Source organism: Pseudophryne corroboree, chromosome 5 (assembly GCF_028390025.1).
Source record: "Pseudophryne corroboree isolate aPseCor3 chromosome 5, aPseCor3.hap2, whole genome shotgun sequence".
Classification (NCBI taxonomy): Eukaryota; Metazoa; Chordata; class Amphibia; order Anura; family Myobatrachidae; genus Pseudophryne; species Pseudophryne corroboree.
Genome location: NC_086448.1, coordinates 97134843 through 97156469, shown reverse-complemented (window position 1 = coordinate 97156469; position 21627 = coordinate 97134843). Strand labels below are relative to the sequence as shown.

The 21627-nt window shown below is 46.9% G+C and overlaps 1 protein-coding gene across 1 annotated transcript in view; it reads right to left on the bottom strand.

Annotated features, from left to right (window-relative positions):
- The window catches only part of LOC134927268 (ATP-dependent translocase ABCB1-like), a 406228-nt gene that overhangs the window by 29172 nt on the left and 355429 nt on the right, over positions 1-21627 (bottom strand). Inside the window, exons 21-23 of the mRNA XM_063921480.1 lie at positions 21079-21282; positions 9927-10027; positions 3949-4089 (exon numbers count right to left, since the gene is read on the bottom strand). Of these exons, the coding sequence (XP_063777550.1) occupies positions 3949-4089; positions 9927-10027; positions 21079-21282 (446 nt within the window). The remainder of the gene's footprint in view (positions 1-3948; positions 4090-9926; positions 10028-21078; positions 21283-21627) is intronic.

Below are 21627 nucleotides of genomic sequence, written 5' to 3'. Positions count from 1 at the left end.
CTATGTAACTCGCCCATACGGAGAAACGGTCAGCATGTGATTCTATATTTAGCAGTGTCTCCATCCAATCCATCCTAAATAAAAGGGAAATCTCTGGGGGTCCAGCTCCCGCCCACTTCTGTAAGATAATTTTCCTACCTGTAGCACTGACTGCCTGTAACTATTTCATGCACCCCTTTATCACTATCAGGCCAGCCAGAAGCGTCCCTAAAGCCGCCCATTCAGGGGTCAGTGGCATGTGCACTTAGTTTATCAGCCTGTGCTCTGCATAATGTCTCACCGTGCACCAGAATATAAAGCTAGAGAACACCTCCATAAGCACTGATACACATTAGCCTCTGCTTGCTTACATTTGGGACCGCTATGGGTAGACAACAGACCCTCCCTGAAGACTGTAGCATATCTTTTCATACTATCAGGTGGGTTTTGGGGTCTATTTGGTAACCTTACAGAAGGCTTTTCTCCAGCATATTAGCTGGACAAAGCTTAATACATAATTTCTCAATATTTAATAGGGAGAAAAATGCGGAGAAATCACTAATTTCTTGGCATTTATTTTATCATAGTCCTGCAGCCCCCATAGGTTTAATGGGAGCAGCGCACAAAATATATATACACTACCTGGGAGAAGTGAAGCTTCTCTCGAAATAAACAAGACGCCATCTTTGGATGGAGTTCTATATGTATGCCTGCATGGGAGAAAAGCAGGTAAGAGACACTGCTCTTCCTCCTGTCCCCTGGAGTGAGGGGGTTTTGCAGGCAGGCACATTTTATTTATTCATTGTTATTTATATTGCCCACATATATTCCGCAGTGCTTCAGCACATGTGCAGGGGATGATTAAGGATGTCTCTTGCAAATGTGGAAGATATGGTAACGTCAGTTACAGTATCTCCTCCCCTGGACAGTGCTTTCCTGTCCTGTTATCATCTCCACAGAGCCACATGTGTGCTGCTGCTGAAGGAGCTTTGGAAGTAAGGGATGGTGCTGCAGGGTGACAGGTTGATCAAAGGCTACAAGGAGAGGCTGATCATCGGCTGCAGGGAAGGCGATACTGAGAGAGGGAACTGGCAGAAGAGGGACAATCTAACAGTGTACTGTGCAGCTACCCCACACATGTGCTCATTAAGTCCCCAAGTCAGAGACATACTTAAGTGACTTTACCTGCACCACTTTAACCCTGCACATAGAGACTGTGACCCACTTCTAAGAAGATACATTTTGCTAGTAACCAAAGTACATACAGATGTGTCCTCGTTCACTTTTGCTGCACTGACGCCAGCCCCTTTTGGCACACCATGTCGCATTAGAATCTTCTAGTGCCAGGTGTTTTTTTTTACCGAAAATGCATCTTAGTCGCAACGCAATGCAACTAGGAAGCACCAGGAGACCAGTGCCGGACTGGGGCATTTAGGGCCCACCGGGGGAATGCAGTGGTAGGGCCCATGTTTAGGGGTGTGGCCAGTCTCTGGAGGGGGTATGCCAAGCCACCACATTGGTTTACCTAGCCATTTTGCAAGTGTTGGTCCCCTAGATAAATATATACAGTAAATACTGTAGAGCATGCAAGGTAATGTACTAGATTAGTAACAGCACAGTCTGGAACCTGATCTCTAGAGCAGGGGGTGGGCCCCCAGGCAGTAGGGCCCACCGGTGGTTTCCCCTGTACCCCAGTGGGCCAGTCCAACCCTGCAGGAGACTATGTTGATTCATTTGATATACGACACATGTACATCTGTGTGTGCAAGTAAAGGAACAGCACCAGCATTATCCCCTTTAGTCTACAGAGATTGTGTCAAAGTAACACGTCGGCAGCATCGTCAATCAACAGCATTGCTATTTTATCTAGGACAGTGACCTGCTATCTCTTGAACCCTATGTCAGAGTTACGGGACTTCCTTTGTAATCAGTTATAGAGACATTCAGTCAACATTGAGCTTCATATGTTACAAGTGCCTCCTAACCCCACTTTTATGTGCACCGACACAAGAGCTGGCCAGTGAAGACCATAAGCTTAACCTGTTCTATTCCAGGACTTATTTTGCAAATGTTAGATACCCTTATGGGACTTACTGCACGTGCAGATATATTGCGCATATTGGCCCTCATTCCGAGTTGATCGTTCGCAAGGCGAATTTAGCAGAGTTACACACGCTAAGCCTACGCCTACTGGGAGTGTATCTTAGCATCCTAAAATTGCGACCGATGTATTCGCATTATTGCGATCACAAACTACTTAGCAGTTTTAGAGTAGCTCCACACTTACTCTGCCTGTGCGATCAGTTCAGTGCTTGTCGTTCCTGGTTTGACGTCACAAACACACCCAGCGTTCGCTCAGACACTCCCCCGTTTCTCCGGCCACTCCTGCGTTTTTTCCGGAAACGGTAGCGTTTTCATCCACACGCCCATAAAACGCAGTGTTTCCGCCCAGTAACACCCATTTCCTGTCAATCACACTACGATCGCCGGAGCGAAGAAAAAGCCGTGAGTAAAAATACTATCTTCATAGCAAAGTTACTTGGCGCAGTCGCAGTGCGAATATTGCGCATGCGCACTAAGCGAAATTTCACTGCGATGCGATGAAAAATAACGAGTGAACAACTCGGAATGAGGGCCATTGTTTGTCTTGCATTGCATTAGTTTCTGTGAATGCTAATTATGATGTTTTGTGAATGTATTTAAATGATTAAACTCTCAGGTATTTGATATGATTGCCCATATAACCACTTTTGTGTATTACCGCCACAGTGTATTTTACTGTTGGGCCTCTGGTCACGTGACAACTTACATAACAATTAAGTATAACAGTACTAAGCTTATTTAATAAAATTTTAAGTTTTACAAGTGGTATTATTGAGATTGCACAGTTTAACTAATGTAAGGCCTGATAGTGTTGCCTATAGAAACGGCCAATGTTCAGAGTACTAATTTTATAGTTCACGTTACTGATCCTTAAACATTTAAACAAATTCATAGTGAAGAAGCGTTCCAGATCAATAAATTCAAACGTCACTTTACTTTAGGTTTCGCCCTTGTATTTGGAATTTAGGGGGGTCTCTGCTCCTCTGCTGTGCGGTGACATTAAGAAGAACCTACAGGGGGATATCCAATTAGCCCCAGTAATTTACCGGGGCTAATTGTCCCGCCGGGGGGCTATCTAATTAACCCCGATAAGCCGGAGCTTGCCGCAGCTTATCAGGGATTTTGTTTCACCTGCCTCCGGCAGGCGAAGCAGAATCCCTGGAAACAGCCCCGTTTTCGTCCGAATACGTGGCTGTTTTACACGAAAACACACAGGTTTCACTGAACCTGTGTGTTTTCGGGAGAAAGGGTTTTTTGTTTTTTTTTACAGGCGATCAATCTGTATAGCCTGTAAAAAAAAAAATCCGTTTAACATCGGAAAAAAGTCTGAAAAACGGACAAAAACGCCCGTTTTTCGGACCCAATGTTTTACCGGGGATAACTGGATATCCCCCAGAGACGGGGTACGATCCAAACTTCACACAAACACCCACAACTAGGGTGTCATATCTATATTATACATTTAAAGTTATCTATAGTCTGTAATTGTTATTTATGGGAAACTGATGTAAAAACTCTATTACTCTGTTACCAGCAGACCAGCATACCATGCATTTAATTAATATTTATAGTAAAATACATTGCAAAAGACACATGCTACAGTATACATGTGAATGAGCCGTACAATGGGCTGCATTTAGTTTGGAATAAAAACACTGGCCACTTGGGAATGTGAGAAACAACCACTGCGGAACAGTTTACTCCCGAGCTTTATAACGCAATACAAAAAAATGACAGTTGGGTACATGACAAAAATACATTTATTAGAACACAGTCCTGACGTCTACCAAGGCGGAACTATAAAGCAGTCTGCATATACAGTATACAACAGTTATTACTGTATATTGGATATTCACGCTCACTTACAGGAATACATTCTCCATAGTCATATGTCCATTTACTACCAGCCACGCACCGAAGCGGAAACACGCCGCATAGGAGAAGTACATGATGGCCTGAGACACCCCGAAGGTCAGCCCATGGATGTGCGCTTTTTTAATGGCATTCCTAGAGATAAAAATAAATAATAAGAATTTACTCACCGGTAATTCTATTTCTCGTAGTCCGTAGTGGATGCTGGGAACTCCGTAAGGACCATGGGGAATAGCGGCTCCGCAGGAGTCTGGGCACAACTAAAAGAAAGCTTTTAGACTACCTGGTGTGCACTGGCTCCTCCCACTATGACCCTCCTCCAAGCCTCAGTTAGGATACTGTGCCCAGAAGAGCTGACACAATAAGGAAGGATTTTGAATCCCGGGTAAGACTCATACCAGCCACACCAATCACACCGTATAACTCGTGATACCATAACCAGTTAACAGTATGAAATTTAACTGAGCCTCTCAACAGATGGCTCATAACAATAACCCTTTTGTGAACAACAACTATGTACAAGTATTGCAGACAATCCGCACTTGGGACGGGCGCCCAGCATCCACTACGGACTACGAGAAATAGAATTACCGGTGAGTAAATTCTTATTTTCTCTGACGTCCTAGTGGATGCTGGGAACTCCGTAAGGACCATGGGGATTATACCAAAGCTCCCAAACGGGCGGGAGAGTGCGGATGACTCTGCAGCACCGAATGAGAGAACTCAAGGTCCTTCTCAGCCAGGGTATCAAATTTGTAGAATTTTGCAAACGTGTTTGCCCCTGACCAAGTAGCAGCTCGGCAAAGTTGTAAAGCCGAGACCCCTCGGGCAGCCGCCCAAGATGAGCCCACCTTCCTTGTAGAATGGGCTTTTACTGATTTAGGATGCAGCAGTCCAGCCGCAGAATGCGCCAGCTGAATTGTGCTACAAATCCAGCGAGCAATAGTCTGCTTAGAAGCAGGAGTACCCAGTTTGTTGGGTGCATACAGGATAAATAGCGAGTCAGTTTTCCTGACTCCAGCCGTCCTGGAAACATAAATTTTCAAGGCCCTGACTACGTCCATTAACTTGGAATCCTCCAAGTCGCTAGTAGCCGCAGGCACTACAATAGGTTGGTTCAAGTGAAAAGCAGATACCACCTTAGGGAGAAACTGGGGACGAGTCCTCAATTCTGCCCTATCCATATGGAAAATCAGATAAGGACTTTTAAATGACAAAGCCGCCAATTCTGATACACGCCTGGCCGAAGCCAAGGCCAATAACATGACCACTTTCCACGTGAGATATTTTAGATCCATGGTCTTTAGTGGCTCAAACCAATGTGATTTTAGGAAATTCAACACCACGTTGAGATCCCAGGGTGCCACTGGAGGCACAAAGGGGGGCTGAATATGCAGCACTCCTTTTACAAATGTCTGAACTTCAGGTAGTGAAGCTAGTTCTTTTTGGAAAAAAATCGACAGAGCCGATATCTGTACCTTAATGGAGCCTAATTTTAGGCCCATAGTCACTCCTGCCTGTAGGAAGTGCAGAAATCGACCCAGCTGAAATTCCTCTGTTGGGGCCTTATTGGCCTCACACCAAGCAACATATTTCCGCCATATGCGGTGATAATGTTTAACCGTTACATCTTTCCTGGCTTTAATCAGCGTAGGAATGACATCCTCCGGAATGCCCTTTTCCTTTAGGATCCGGCGTTCAACCGCCATGCCGTCAAACGCAGCTGCGGTAAGTCTTGGAACAGACAGGGCCCCTGCTGCAGCAGGTCCTGTCTGAGCGGCAGAGGCCATGGGTCCTCTGAGATCATCTCTTAAAGTTCCGGGTACCAAGCTCTTCTTGGCCAATCCGGAACCACGAGTATTGTCCTTACTCCTCGTTTTCTTATTATTCTCAGTACCTTTGGTATGAGAGGCAGAGGAGGGAACACATAAACCGACTGGTACACCCACGGTGTCAGTAGAGCGTCCACCGCTATCGCCTGAGGGTCCCTTGACCTGGCGCAATATCTCTCCAGTTTTTTGTTTAGGCGGGACGCCATCATGTCCACCTGTGGCCGTTCCCAACGATTTACAATCAGTGTGAAGACTTCTGGATGAAGTCCCCACTCTCCCGGGTGGAGGTCGTGCCTGCTGAGGAAGTCTGCTTCCCAGTTGTCCACTCCCGGAATGAACACTGCTGACAGTGCTAGCACGTGATTTTCCGCCCATCGGAGAATCCTTGTGGCTTCTGCCATTGCCGTCCTGCTTCTTGTGCCGCCCTGTCGGTTTACATGGGCGACCGCCGTGATGTTGTCTGACTGGATCAGTACCGGCTGGTTTTGAAGCAGGGGTTTTGCCTGACTTAGGGCATTGTAAATAGCCCTTAGTTCTAGAATATTTATTTGCAAGGAAGTTTCCTGACTCGACCATAGTCCTTGGAAGTTTCTTCCCTGAGTGACTGCCCCCCAGCCTCGAAGGCTGGCATCCGTGGTCACCAGGACCCAGTCCTGTATGCCGAATCTGAGGCCCTCTAGGAGATGAGCACTCTGCAGCCACCACAGCAGAGACACCCTGGTTCTTGGAGACAGGGTTATTAGCCGATGCATCTGAAGATGCGATCCGGACCATTGGTCCAACAGGTCCCACTGAAAGATTCTGGCATGGAACCTGCCAAAAGGAATTGCTTCGTAAGAAGCCACCATCTTTCCCAGGACTCGCGTGCAGTGATGCACCGACACCTGTTTTGGTTTCAGGAGGTCTCTGACTAGAGATGACAGCTCCTTGGCTTTCTCCTCCGGGAGAAACACTTTTTTCTGGACTGTGTCCAAAATCATTCCCAGGAACAGTAGACGTGTCGTCGAAACCAGCTGTGACTTTGGAATATTCAGAATCCAACCGTGCTGGTGTAGCACCTCCTGAGATAGTGCTACTCCTACCAACAACTGCTCCCTGGATCTCGCCTTTATTAGGAGATCGTCCAAGTACGGGATAATTAAAACTCCCTTTTTTCGAAGGAGTATCATCATTTCCGCCATTACCTTGGTAAACACCCTCGGTGCCGTGGACAGTCCAAACGGCAGCGTCTGGAATTGGTAATGGCAATTTTGTACCACAAATCTGAGGTATTCCTGGTGAGGATGATAAATGGGGACATGCAGGTAAGCATCCTTGATGTCCAGGGATACCATGTAATCCCCCTCGTCCAGGCTTGCAATAACCGCCCTGAGCGATTCCATCTTGAACTTGAACTTTTTTATGTATGTGTTCAAGGATTTCAAATTTAAAATGGGTCTCACCGAACCGTCCAGTTTCGGTACCACAAACAGTGTGGAATAGTAACCCCGTCCTTGTTGAAGTAGGGGCACCTTGACTATCACCTGCTGGGAATACAGCTTGTGAATTGCCTCTAGCACAGCCTCCCTGCCTGAGGGAGTCGTTGGCAAGGCAGATTTGAGGAAACGGCGGGGGGGAGACGCCTCGAATTCCAGTTTGTACCCCTGAGATACTATTTGCAAGATCCAGGGATCCACCTGTGAGCGAGCCCACTGATCGCTGAAATTTTTGAGGCGGCCGCCCACCGTACCTGGCTCCGCCTGTGGATCCCCACCGTCATGCGGTGGACTTGGAAGAAGCGGGGGAGGACTTTTGCTCCTGGGAACCTGCTGTTTGTTGCAGCCTTTTTCCCCTACCTCTGCCTCTGGACAGAAAGGACCCGCCTTTTCCTCGCCTGTTTCTCTGGGTCCGAAAGGACTGTACTTGATAAAACGGCGCTTTTTTAGGCTGTGAGGGAACCTGGGGTAAAAATGCTGATTTCCCAGCTGTCGCTGTGGAAACCAGGTCTGAGAGACCATCCCCGAATAACTCCTCACCCTTATAAGGCAAAACTTCCATGTGCCTTTTGGAATCTGCATCCCCTGTCCACTGCCGAGTCCATAAGCCTCTCCTAGCAGAAATGGACAATGCACTTATTTTAGATGCCAGCCGGCAGATCTCCCTCTGTGCATCTCTCATGTATAAGACTGAGTCTTTTATATGCTCTATGGTTAGGAGAATAGTGTCCCTGTCTAGGGTGTCAATATTTTCTGACAGGGAATCTGACCATGCAGCGGCAGCACTGCACATCCATGCTGACGCAATAGATGGTCTAAGTATAATGCCTGAGTGTGTATATACAGACTTCAGGATCGCCTCCTGCTTTCTATCCGCAGGCTCCTTTAGGGCGGCCGTATCCGGAGACGGAAATGCCACCTTTTTAGACAAACGTGTGAGCGCTTTATCCTCCCTAGGAGGTGTTTCCCAACATGCCCTATCCTCTGGCGGGAAAGGGAACGCCATTAGTAATTTTTTAGGGATTACCAATCTTTTATCGGGGAAAGCCCACGCTTCTTCACACACTTCATTTAATTCTTCAGATGGGGGAAAAACTACGGGTAGTTTTTTCTCCCCAAACATAATACCCTTTTTAGTGGTACCTGGGTTTATATCCGAAATGTGTAATACCTCCTTCATTGCCTCAATCATGCAACGAATGGCTCTAGTGGACATTAGATTTGACTCATCGTCGTCGACACTGGTATCAGTATCCGTGTCGACATCTGCGTCTGCCATCTGAGGTAGCGGGCGTTTTAGAGTCCCTGATGGCCTTTGAGACACCTGGGCAGGCACGAGCTGAGAAGCCGGCTGTCCCGCATTTGGCATGTCGTCAATTTTTTTGTGTAAGGAGTCGACACTTGCACGTAATTCCTTCCATAAAACCATCCACTCAGGTGTCTGCCCCGCAGGGGGTGACATCACTTCTATGGGCATCTGCTCCGCCTCCACATAATTTTCCTCATCAAACATGTCGACACAGCCGTACCGACACACCGCACACACACCGGGAATGCTCTAATAGAGGACAGGACCCCACAGAAGCCCTTTGGGGAGACAGAGAGAGAGTATGCCAGCACACACCAGAGCGCTATAAAATGCAGGGACTAACTGAATTATGTCCCCTATAGGTGCTATAATATTTACTGCGCCTAAATTTAGTGCCCCCCCTCTCTTTTTTACCCTTTTCTGTAGTGTAGACTGCAGGGGAGAGCCAGGGAGCTTCCTTCCAGCGGAACTGTGAGGGAGAAATGGCGCCAGTGTGCTGAGAGATAGCTCCGCCCCTTTTTCGCTGACTTTTCTCCCGCTTTTTTAAGGATTCTGGCAGGGGTAATTATCACATATATAGCCTCTGGGGCTATATATTGTGATTGTTTTGCCAGCCAAGGTGTTTTTATTGCTGCTCAGGGTGCCCCCCCCCCAGCGCCCTGCACCCTCAGTGACCGGAGTGTGAAGTGTGTATGAGGAGCAATGGCGCACAGCTGCAGTGCTGTGCGCTACCTTGGTGAAGACAGAAGTCTTCATGCCGCCGATTTTCCGGACTTCTTCTTGCTTCTGGCTCTGTAAGGGGGACGGCGGCGCGGCTCCGGGACCGAACACCAAGGCCAGTTCCATGCGGTCGATCCCTCTGGAGCTAATGGTGTCCAGTAGCCTAAGAAGCCCAAGCTAGCTGCAAGCAGGTAGGTTCGCTTTTTCTCCCCTTAGTCCCTCGTTGCAGTGAACCTGTTGCCAGCAGGTCTCACTGTAAAATAAAAAACCTAAATTATACTTTCTTTCTAAGAGCTCAGGAGAGCCCCTAGTGTGCATCCAGCTCGGCCGGGCACAAAAATCTAACTGAGGCTTGGAGGAGGGTCATAGTGGGAGGAGCCAGTGCACACCAGGTAGTCTAAAAGCTTTCTTTTAGTTGTGCCCAGACTCCTGCGGAGCCGCTATTCCCCATGGTCCTTACGGAGTTCCCAGCATCCACTAGGACATCAGAGAAATATATTTACTTTCCAGCTATGTTATATAGCACTTTGATGTTTGGTAAAAGACCTGTTCCCTATGGTAATACTTTCATTGATGCATCTCTTCACAGATACAGTAAGAACATAGGTACACAGCACAGGTGATAGGCTGTCTTACTTGTAGGGCAATACTAATTTTTCATCATACATGGCCTCAAACTTCCTCTCTCGTGTTAGAGAGACAACAGTGCGGATGTTTTCCACAGCATCGGTGGCAATCTGTAAAGGAAGAAACAATTATCAATAAAACATTTTAGTGGCGGCAGTATGAAATCATAATGTCACCAAATTGTCAATATGTCTTAATGAGGCCATGGGAAGGAAAGTTACAGCAAACTAATTGGACCATTCTAAAGATCTTTTAACAACCTAAATTTCCATGAAGCTTCTGGCGCTGAATTCACAATTTGGTAAAACAAATTTCACCACTAACACACATTCTCGTAAATTTAACATCATTTTAAATTTAAAACCAGATGAGAATCAAAATAGGATTTTGGTACCTACCGGTAAATCCTTTTCTCATAGTCCGTAGAGGATGCTGGGGCCCACATTAGTATCATGGGGTATAGACGGGTCCACCAGGAGCCATTGGCACTTTAAGAGTTTGAGAGTGTGGGCTGGCTCCTCCCTCTATGCCCTTTCTACCTGACTCAGTCTAGAAACTGTGCCCGAGGAGACGACATACTTTGAGAGAAGGATTATACACAGATAGTGATGAGATTCATACCTGCTCACACATACAAGGCACGTCAAGCCAACTAGCTTGAACTACTCAGCAACAGCTGAAACATTACTTACCAAGTAACAATGCAGTACTCAACTAAAACGAAGTTGTACTGAAACCAATAACATTTGCAGGAAAACGAAGCGCTGGGCGGGCGCCCAGCATCCTCTACAGACTACGAGAAAAGGTTTACTGGTAGTTACCAAAATCCTATTTTCTCTTACGTCCTAGAGGATGCTGGGGTCCACATTAGTACCATGGGGATGTACCAAAGCTCCCAGAATGGGAGGGAGAGTGCGGAGGCTCCTGCAGAACTGATTTACTGAACTTCAGATCAACAGAAGCCAAAGTATCGTACTTGTAAAACTTTGCAAACGTGTTCGACCCAGACCAAGTAGCAGCTCGGCAAAGTTGTACTGCTGAGACACCCCGGGCAGCCGCCCAGGAAGACCCCACCTTACGAGTAGAGTGGACCTTAACAGATTTTGGACACGGCAGTCCTGCCGTAGAATAAGCGTGCTGGATAGTGAACCTGATCCAGCGAGAGATCGTCTGCTTAGAAGCAGGACACCCAATTTTCTTGGGATCATATAGGACAAACAGAGAGTCCAATTTTCTGTGACGAGAAATTCTCTTCACATATAGCTTCCTTACGACATCCAAGGACTTTGAAGTAATTGAGGAGTCAGTAGCCACTGGCACCACAATAGGTTGGTTGATATGAAATGCCAACATAACCTTTGGAAGAAACTGCTAACGAGTGCGGAGCTCAGCTCTATCTTCGTGGAAGATCAAGTAAGGGCTTTTACAGGATAAAGCCCCCAGCTCGGACACACGTCTAGCAGAAGCTAAGGCCAACAAAGTGACCGCCTTCCATGTAAGAAATTTGACCTCAACCTCCTGTAGAGGTTCAAACCAATCCGACTGGAGGAACTGCAACACCACGTTAAGGTCCCAAGGCACCGTAGGCGGTACAAAGGGAGGTTGGATATGCAAAACTCCCTTCAAAAAGGTCTGAACCTCAGGGAGGGCAGCCAATTGTTTCTGAAAGAAAATGGATAGGGCTGAGATCTGGACCATCACAGATCCCAACCGCAGACCCATATCCACTCCTGCTTGCAGGAAGAGGAGGAAACGTCCCAGTTGAAACTCCACCATAGGAAACTTCTTGGACTCACACCAAGAGATATATTTCTTCCAAATACGATGGTAATGTTTAGATGTTACCCCTTTCCTAGCCTGTATGAGGGTAGGAATAACCTTCTTCGGAATACCCTTCCGAGCAAGAATCAGGCGCTCAACTTCCATGCCCTCAAACGTAGCTATGGTAAGTTTTGATAGGTGAACGGCCCCTGCTGCAGCAGGTCCTCCTGAAGAGGCAGAGGCCTCGGTTCTTCTTGTAGTAGATTCAGAAGGTCCGCATACCAAGCACTTCTTGGTCAGTCTGGGGCAATGAGGATCGCTTGAACCCTTGTTCTCCTTATGAGCTTTAGGATTTTTGGGATGAGTGGGAGTTGTGGAAACACGTACACTGACTGGAACACCCACGGAGACACCAGGGCGTCCACTGCCACTGCCTGTGGGTCCCTCGACCTGGAACAATAACTCCGAAGCTTCCTGTTGAGACGAGAGGCCATCATGTCTATTTGGGGTAAGCCCCAAAGATCTGTTATTTCCTTGAACACCTCCGGATGGACTCCCCACTCTCCTGGATGGAGATTGTGTCTGCTGAGGAAGTCTGCTTCCCAGTTGTCTACTCCCGGAATGAAGATGGCTGACAGCGCCAGCGCGTGATTTTCTGTCCAGAGGAGTATTCTTGTCACCTCTGACATTGCCGTTCTGCTCTTCGTTCCGCCTTGTCGGTTTATGTAAGCCACTGTTGTTACGTTGTCCGACTGCACTTGAATGGCCCAATTTCTCAGAAGAAAGCCTGAAGAAGACCGTTGTAGACGGATCTTAGTTCCAGGATGTTGATGGGCAGGCAGGCTTCCAGGCTTGACCACCGTCCTTGGAAGGTTACTCCTTGAGTGACTGCTCCCCATACTCCGAGGCACACATCCATGGTTAGAAGGACCCAGTCCTGAATCCCGAACCTGCGGCTCTCCAGAAGGTGAGGCAATTGGAGCCACCAGAGGAGTGAAATCCTTGCCTTTGGCGACAGACAAATTCTCTGGTGCATGTGGAGGTGAGATCCCGACCACTTGTCCAGGAGATCCAGTTGGAAGGTCCGAGCGTGGAACCTCCCTTACTGGAGAGCTCGTAATAGGCCACCATCTTTCCCAATAGGCGAATGCATTGATGAACCGACACCAGGGGTGGCTTCAGGACATCCCGGACCATAGCTTGTATCACCAATGCCTTTTCCTGTGGAAGTAACACCCTCTGCACTTCCGTATCCAGGATCATTCCCAGAAATGACAACCTCTAGGTTGGTTCCAAATGTGACTTTGGAAGGTTTAGAATCCAACCATGACTCTTGAGGAGGCGTGTTGTGAGAACAATGGACTGCAGCAGCTTCTCCTTGGACGATGCCTTTATCAGCAGATCGTCCAGATATGGAATGATGTTCACCCCATGCTTGCGGAGGAGAACCATCATCTCTGCCATCACCTTGGTAAACACCCTCGGTGCTGTGGATAGGCCGAATGGCAGGGCCTGGAACTGGAAATGACAGTACAGCAATGCGAAGCAGAGATAAGCCTGATGTGGCAGCCAGATTGGAATGTGGAGGTATGCATCCTTGATATCCAGGGATAAAAGGAATTCCCCTTCTTCCAGACCTGATATCACTGCCCTGAGAGACTTAATCTTGAACTTGAACTCCTTTAGAAAGAAGTTCAATGATTTTAGGTTCAGAATGAGACTGAGCGAACCATCCGGCTTCGGTACCATGAAAAGGTTCGAATCGTAACCTTTGGTCAGCATGTGAGGTGGCACTGGCACAATGACCTGTGCCTCCACCAGCTTTTGGACAGAGTCTTGTAGTACAGTGCTTTGAAATTTCAGCCTGTATCCATGAGACACAATATCTATCACCCAGGGATACAGGCCGGATGATACCCAGACATGACTGAAGTGCCTGAGTCTCGCTCCCACTGGCCCCACCACCGGGGCGTGCAGTCCACCGTCATGCGGAGGACTTTGGCGTACCCGAAGTAGGCTTTTGTTCCTGGGAACCTGCAGCGGCAGGATTCTTGGACTTAACCCGACCTCCCCTAAAGAAGGTATTGGATGTTCTGGCCTTTCTAGGCTTGTTAGGCCGAAAGGACTGCATTGCAGCTGAAGAGAAAGATTTATTCGAAGCAGGTGCTGCTGAGGGAAGAAACGGAGACTTACCCGCTGTAGCGGTGGATATCCACGCGTATAGAGCTTCCCCAAAGAGAGCGTGACCTGTATAGGGTAGGAAATCCACACTCCTGGATTCCACGTCGGCCGACCACTGGCGCAGCCACAGTCCCCGACGAGCTGAAACAGACATGGAAGAAATTCCCGCAGCCATGGAACCCAGGTCTTTCATGGATTCTACCATAAAACCTGCAGAATCATGTATGTTGCGTAAATATAATGCAACGTCATCCCTATCCATAGTATCCAAATCCTCAAGTAAGGTAGCCGACCACTTTACTATTGCCTTTGCAATCCATGCAGTATCAATAGTGGGACGTAATATGGCCCCTGAAGCAGTATACATTGATTTATGCGTGTTAACAATTTTCCTATAAGCCCGCTCCTTTAAGGCGGTAGATCCTGGAACAGGTAAAACCACCTTCTTTGAGAGTCTGGACACAGAGACGTCATCAATCAGCGGGTTTTCCCATTTTTTCCCTATCCTCCTCAGGGAAAGGAAATGCCACCTGGACCCTTTTAAGGATCTGGAATTTTTTCTCTGGGTTTTCCCATGCGTTTTCAAAAATAGCATTCAATTCCTTTGACGCAGGGAAGGTTAGCGAGTCCTTTTTATTTTCAGTGACAAAAGCCTCCTCAATCTGCTCAGGTGTGGTATCATTAACATTTAACACATCCCTGATAGCCTCTATTAACAATTGCACCCCCTTTGCAAGAGATGCGGACCCCCGCAATCCATCACCATCACCATCTGTAGTGTCAGAATCGGTATCCATGTCGTCTTGTGTGAAATGCACAAGCGCATGTTTATGGGGGTATATATAGTGGGGCGTCCTGAGGTACCAGAAACCGGCCATACTGCCATAGAGCTCTGTAATACCTGGGTTGCAGATTTATTTTCTCGCAACCCTGTCAGAAATCTGAGAAATCCAAGATTTGATAGAGGAAAACCACTCTGGTTTCCTTGCTGGTATCTGTGCTAAACCAGTGCTACCCTGATTACATGGAATGAGATCATCCTGGGAGGATAAATCCTCTGCAGCATATGACACAGTGTCCCCCTCTGGAGCTCAGTGTCCAGTCAGCGGAATCAGTGGCTCAGACCCTGCAGGGCGGACACTGCTCTCCCCTTTAGACCCATGCTGCAGGCAGGCTGTTGCCAACAGCCTCCTGTAAAAAAATAAACTCTAAACTAACTTTAACTAGAAAAGCTCAGTAGAGCTCCCCTAGCTGTGACCGGCTCTTTCGGGCACATTTTCGGGCATTCCCGTTTGCCGTGCAGCAGTCCAACCTCCGCAGTTATAACGAAGTGGGGTAGTTAATGCAAACACATCAGAGCGGGGGGAGATGCCGATGCGCGCATTTCGCATATAGCTTTGTCGAGGCTTAAAGGCAATAGCCCCATATTTAGAAGATTAATTATTTCCTCTTCAGCATATGCACAGGAGGCTGACAATGTACTATGCGGCAAATATGGGAATGCCCGAATTAATAGCATACTGACTGAATATATGTCGCTATAGTATACTTAGCTTGGTGTTTCACAACCTTATACTTTCTAATAAACATATAAAGGCCATTTAAAGGTGTACCATCAAATTTACCTTTCATAAACTCGTAAATACCTTTTTAGTCACCTAACTAATCCTGTATGCATGACATCAAGTGATAGTATTACAACCTAGTGATGAAACACTTGATAATTAGATCAAGATTAAATCAATACATGTTGTTCTGAGATCCCGAGGGGCTCCCCTGTTATACCTACCTATTAATTTATATTCATGGGAGTCTGATGTATGGTAAAATCATGGCGTCTATTGAAGCTGCACAATAAGTCTATCTATACTAAGCACTCTCCTCACAGATAGTGGTATCCGGCACCATCCACGTTGTTCATTAATTGATCGGATCACATTAGTGAATCCCAGTGGACACGTTGCCATTATATACAGTAAGTGTGCTAGGTGATCCTAGTGCGTTTTTAAGGCTAGGCACAATAGACACTATTAACCTGTATTAGGAATAGAAATCATTCCATTATAGATACGAATCAAGGTGCCAACTCTGGTACTTATATTTACAATCACTACACAGGTACAACTAATCCCATACAGATATAACTGATTTCTGGAAAGATGGGGCAGTGGCAGCAACTGCTGCGTGTACAGCATTTTTGAAATACAATGATACACTTGCAATAATAGGTATTCTCAATAGAGTCGTCTGTATAGATCTCATGACACATATTCAAATATCACCTATCCAATAATACACTTTAGGTGACTGCATGTGGATGTTGATACAGCTGTGAAGACACTGGGGGGTACATTTACTAAGATTCGTAATTTCCGAAAAAAGGTCAAAGTTCAATCACGAATGACATCGAAAGTGTAAAACTGCAACTTTTTGAATTTGTTACGATGGATTTACTAAGCTGTCGTATTCGGGTTTTTCTTTTCTTCCGATGTCGATGTCATTCGTGTTTTTTTTTATTTTTTTACGGCAGTGATTAGCAAAACACTGCCGACTTTTTTTACAATCAATCTCGGCCGGATCTGTGTGATCCGTGCTGGGGTTCATTTTTTTTTTTTTTTTAATTAAACAATGTAAAATCAAAAAAAAAATGCGTGGGGTCCCCCCTCCTAAGCATAACCAGCCTCGGGCTCTTTGAGCCGATCCTGGTTGCAAAAATATGGGGAAAAAAATGACAGGGGTTCCCCCATATTTAAGCAACCAGCATCGGGCTCTGCGCCTGGTCCTGGTCCCAAAAATACGGGGGACAAAAAGAGTAGGGGTCCCCCGTATTTTTAAAACCAGCACCGGGCTCCACTAGCTGGACAGATAATGCCACAGCCGGGGGTCACTTTTATATAGTGCCCTGCGGCCGTGGCATCAAAAATCCAACTAGTCACCCCTGGCCGGGGTACCCTGGGGGAGTGGGGACCCCTTCAATCAAGGGGTCCCCCCCCCCCAGCCACCCAAGGGCCAGGGGTGAAGCCCGAGGCTGTCCCCCCCCATCCAATGGGCTGCGGATGGGGGGGCTGATAGCCTTTGTTGTAAAAGAAAAGATATTGTTTTTAGTAGCAGTACTACAAGTCCCAGCAAGCCTCCCCCGCATGCTGGTACTTGGAGAACCACAAGTACCAGCATGCGGCGGAAAAACTGGCCCGCTGGTACCTGTAGTACTACTACTAAAAAAATACCCAAAAAAAGACAAGACACACACACCGTGAAAGTATAATTTTATTACATACATACACACATACATACATACTTACCTTAAGTTCCCACGCAGGTCGGTCCTCTTCTCCAGTAGAATCCAAGGGGTACCTGTTGAAGAAATTATACTCACGAGATCCAGGGGTCCAGGCTCCTCGGGAAATCCAGGGGTAATCCACGTACTTGAAAAAAATAACAAAACGGTGTCCCGACCACGAACTGAAAGGGGACCCATGTTTGCACATGGGTCACCTTTCCACGAATGCCAGAAACCCACTTTGACTTCTGTCTAAGTGGGTTTGTTCAGCCAATCAGGGAGCGCCACGTTGTAGCACTCTCCTGATCAGCTGTGTGCTGCTGTCCTCACTGACAGGCAGCACGCGGCACTGTTACAATGTAGCGCCTATGCGCTACATTGTAACCAATGCTGGGAACTTTCTGCCCTGCGGTTGACCTAAAGTGACGTCACCGCTGAGCAGAAAGTTCCCAGCATTGGTTACAATGTAGCGCATAGGCGCTACATTGTAACAGTGCCGCGTGCTGCCTGTCAGTGAGGACAGGAGCACACAGCCGATCAGGAGAGTGCTACAACGTGGCGCTCCCTGATTGGCTGAAGAAACCCACTTAGACAGAAGTCAAAGTGGGTTTCTGGCATTCGGGGAAAGGGGATCCATGTGAAAACATGGGTCCCCTTTTAGTGCGTGGTTCGGGTAAGCGTTTTGTTATTTTTAACAAGTACGTGGATTACAAAGGATTTCTCCGAGGACCCTGGGCCCCTGGATATCGTGAGTATAATTTCTTCAACAGGTACCCCTTGGATTCTACTGGAGAAGAGGACCGACCTGCGTGGGAACATAAGGTAAGTATGTATGTATGTGTGTATGTATGTAATAAAATTATACTTTCACGGTGTGTGTGTCTTGTCTTTTTTTGGGTATTTTTTTAGTAGTAGTACTACAGGTACCAGCGGGCCCGTTTTTCCGCCGCATGCTGGTACTTGTGGTTCTCCAAGTACCAGCATGCGGAGGAGGCTTGCTGGGACTTGTAGTACTGCTACTAAAAACAATATCTTTTCTTTGACAACAAAGGCTATCAGCCCCCCCATCCGCAGCCCATTGGATGGGGGGGGACAGCCTCGGGCTTCACCCCTGGCCCTTGGGTGGCTGGGGGGGACGACCCCTTGATTGAAGGGGTCCCCACTCCCCCAGGGTACCCCGGCCAGGGGTGACTAGTTGGATTTTTGATGCCACGGCCGCAGGGCACTATATAAAAGTGACCCCCGGCTGTGGCATTATCTGTCCAGCTAGTGGAGCCCGGTGCTGGTTTTAAAAATACGGGGGACCCCTACTCTTTTTGTCCCCCGTATTTTTGGGACCAGGACCAGGCGCAGAGCCCGATGCTGGTTGCTTAAATATGGGGGAACCCCTGTCATTTTTTTCCCCATATTTCTGCAACCAGGATCGGCTCAAAGAGCCCGAGGCTGGTTATGCTTAGGAGGGGGGACCCCACGCAATTTTTTTTTTAAAAATAAGCACTTTCCCACCCCTTCCCACTGATATACATGCACGGATCTCATGGATCCGTGCATGTCTATCCAATCACGAAAAAAAAAAGCAGGTCTGTTTTTTTTTAGCACTTTTTTACGAGTTGTAATTTTTCACGGCAGTGTTTTGTTTTTTTTTGCTTTGCACTTCTTAGTAAATGACCGAGATTCATACTTAAACAGCCGCGTTTTGACCGATGGTGTATTCATTCGTAATTTTTTACTTGGACTTGCGAAAAATTCCGAATGACCTCATCTCTGCCGTGATTAGTGTTTAGTAAATTACCGAGATGACACTTTGATGAAAAAACGGCATCTCGGTCAAAATCGGGAGCTTAGTAAATGTACCCCTGGGAGTGAATACCCAGGTGAAACTGGATAAATAATTGAGGACACCAAAATTGGTTTTTATTATCAAATCTCACATAACATCCAATTCACTTAATATATATAGGTTGTTCAGGGTAGAGTATTTGACTCAGATCAAGAGTTTATTATGACACTTATATTATAGAGGACACTGTGAGCTGAAAGTATGTAGCAGCCACCAATCGTGGCTTCATCCAACTAATGGGCTAATATTTAAATAATCTTTACTGGTAGTTTTTGTATCCATCAGAGCGGATATATTTTAAATCTTATCACTTTTCTATCTTAGAGCACTTGATCTTTCTAAATTCTATCTGTCATTTTAACCATATATTTCGCTACGCTGACCGATTTACGGCCTTTTATGTGATAATAAAAGTTATATTTTAAATTTCAATTTCTCTCTGTGCACCTTATTAGTACAACCCCATTCTCTTTTCTCTATAATATTACTGTAAATAGTTATCAGAGGGATAATTGCTAAAGGAAATTTGCATATCTGATACCTTACAAGCAGAAAAACGCCCCCTGGTGGTGATTTTTTTAAACTCATTCCCCCATCCCCCGGGAATTTCCTTACCATGGACTCATTAAGACATACTGAACATTTGGCGACATTCTGACAAGTAGTGTTTGCTGTAGGATGCTTGGAATAGGTGACCATTAATTACTGACACCCTGTATCACCCATTCGGTTAAGAGCCAGGTAAAGAGGCTACAAGGAGCAGCCCAGTGGTTCTGGCTTGGGTGGGGTGCGGGTGTTTACTGGGTGGAAGTACAGAACAATGACTTTGCTGTTAATTCGCTAATCGCATGAAACTGTGTTCTGCTCACAGTAGCACATTGCACAACATTTCCCATCAGGAGGCAATGATTTATCCTTCATATGTACAATGGTACGGTATGACAAATTCCTTTTCCAACAACCTATTTCTGTGTCTGCAGTATTTGCATGTACTAATGAGGCCTGATTCTGGGTTAGAGACATCTATGACTACTTGTCTGCCTGGCCACAGCAGCCTGTTTGTTAGCTAGTGCGATTGTCCACTTGTCTATGGTTAGTTTCTGTCCATCTTCATGGGCAAGGCTGGGCCACCCACTGTTTCATCACTGCCACATCCATCTTTATTAGTATAGGGACATACATCCGCCCCATGCTGGGTGGAAAAGACAGGCCAAAAACAGGAGTCCCATCTCTATCCGCTCTTCCCAATCAAGCACCAAAGTTTGCCTACATGCCCATACTCAGTCTGCGATTGCTTTCCATATGAATTTAGGCTTCCATATGAATCAGACACAAAGGGGTAGATTTATTCGGTGGGACAAATTTTTGCCCTAGCCGGCACCCCACGAATCTTAGCTCTAGCCGCCACACCAGACAGGTTAGGGTAGGGGACAGAGGAGGGGTAAAATAATTACCCTGTCCCCTTCGGCATTCTCATTGTCGGTAATGTGACCGCCCGGCATTCCTGACCGCCAGTATAATGTATCACACCCATTTCAGTATACTAACAGTCCAACACAGGATGTTGCAATGTATCAAGGTCACATTTAATGCCTGCTGCCACTCTTGTGATGAACTGACAGTAGCGGATCTTGCTACGGGCAAGCAGGATTTTTGCCCGTGGCGCCGCCTTCCAGAGGGTGCCGCCGCCGTGGCAAGATCTGCTACTGGTGCCGGTGCTGTGCGTGATGAAGACGGAGGGCAACAGCAGTCGGGAAGTAGGAGCGGGGATTGTAAGTATTCATTTATTTTTTTCGGAAGTGGCGCAACTAGGGGGCACAACTCTACAGGGGGCACAGTACTGGGGGCACAGGGGCATAACTGTACAGGGGGCACACTACTCGGGGAAATACTACTGTGGGCACAGCTACTGAGGGCACAGCTACAGGGGGCATAACTGACCACGCCCCTTCTCCATGAAGCCACGCCCCTATTTTTCGCCCTGGCCGCCACGAGGTCTAGATCCGTCCCTGTGAACTAGGTATCTGGAAATTCTTGCCTGAGTAGGTTGTAGAGCATATTCACCCATTAAGGCCCATTTTCTAGCAAATGTAACTCACTTTTCCAGCCACTTCTAGTTCCTGCTTGTCTTTCTGTGCATGCCCGGCAAATGTCTTTATTTGTAGCAGAGAAGAGATAGCAACAACTGGCACAATAACCAAGAGGAGCAGGGTTAATTGCCATCCATAAATAAAAGATATTATAGTTGCAGTGCCCAAGTTTGCAATGTTCTGAGAAAGCAACGCCAGCCTGGACCCAGTGGCCTGTAAGAGATAAGCAGGTAAAAATAGTTTGAACCACATTACTTATTTAGTAAATAATCCATTATGTGTTATAAATGCTATCCATACTGCCACATTACATTTGAATTTACCATTAGGCAAAGACAGCAGCAGTTTAGGGCTCTTACCCCATAAATTCTGCAGCCATACTAGCGAAACGCGCTACGCTGTTACTGCTGAGTCTCTGGATGTATCATGCAAAGGGGACATGAGATGCGTTTTTATTTACCATGGAAGAACAAACAGAGGCCGTTTGCTACCAGTCCCTCATTTGATACAACTTAAGGGCCCTACACACTGGGCATTTTTTGCCGAGGTGCCTGACGG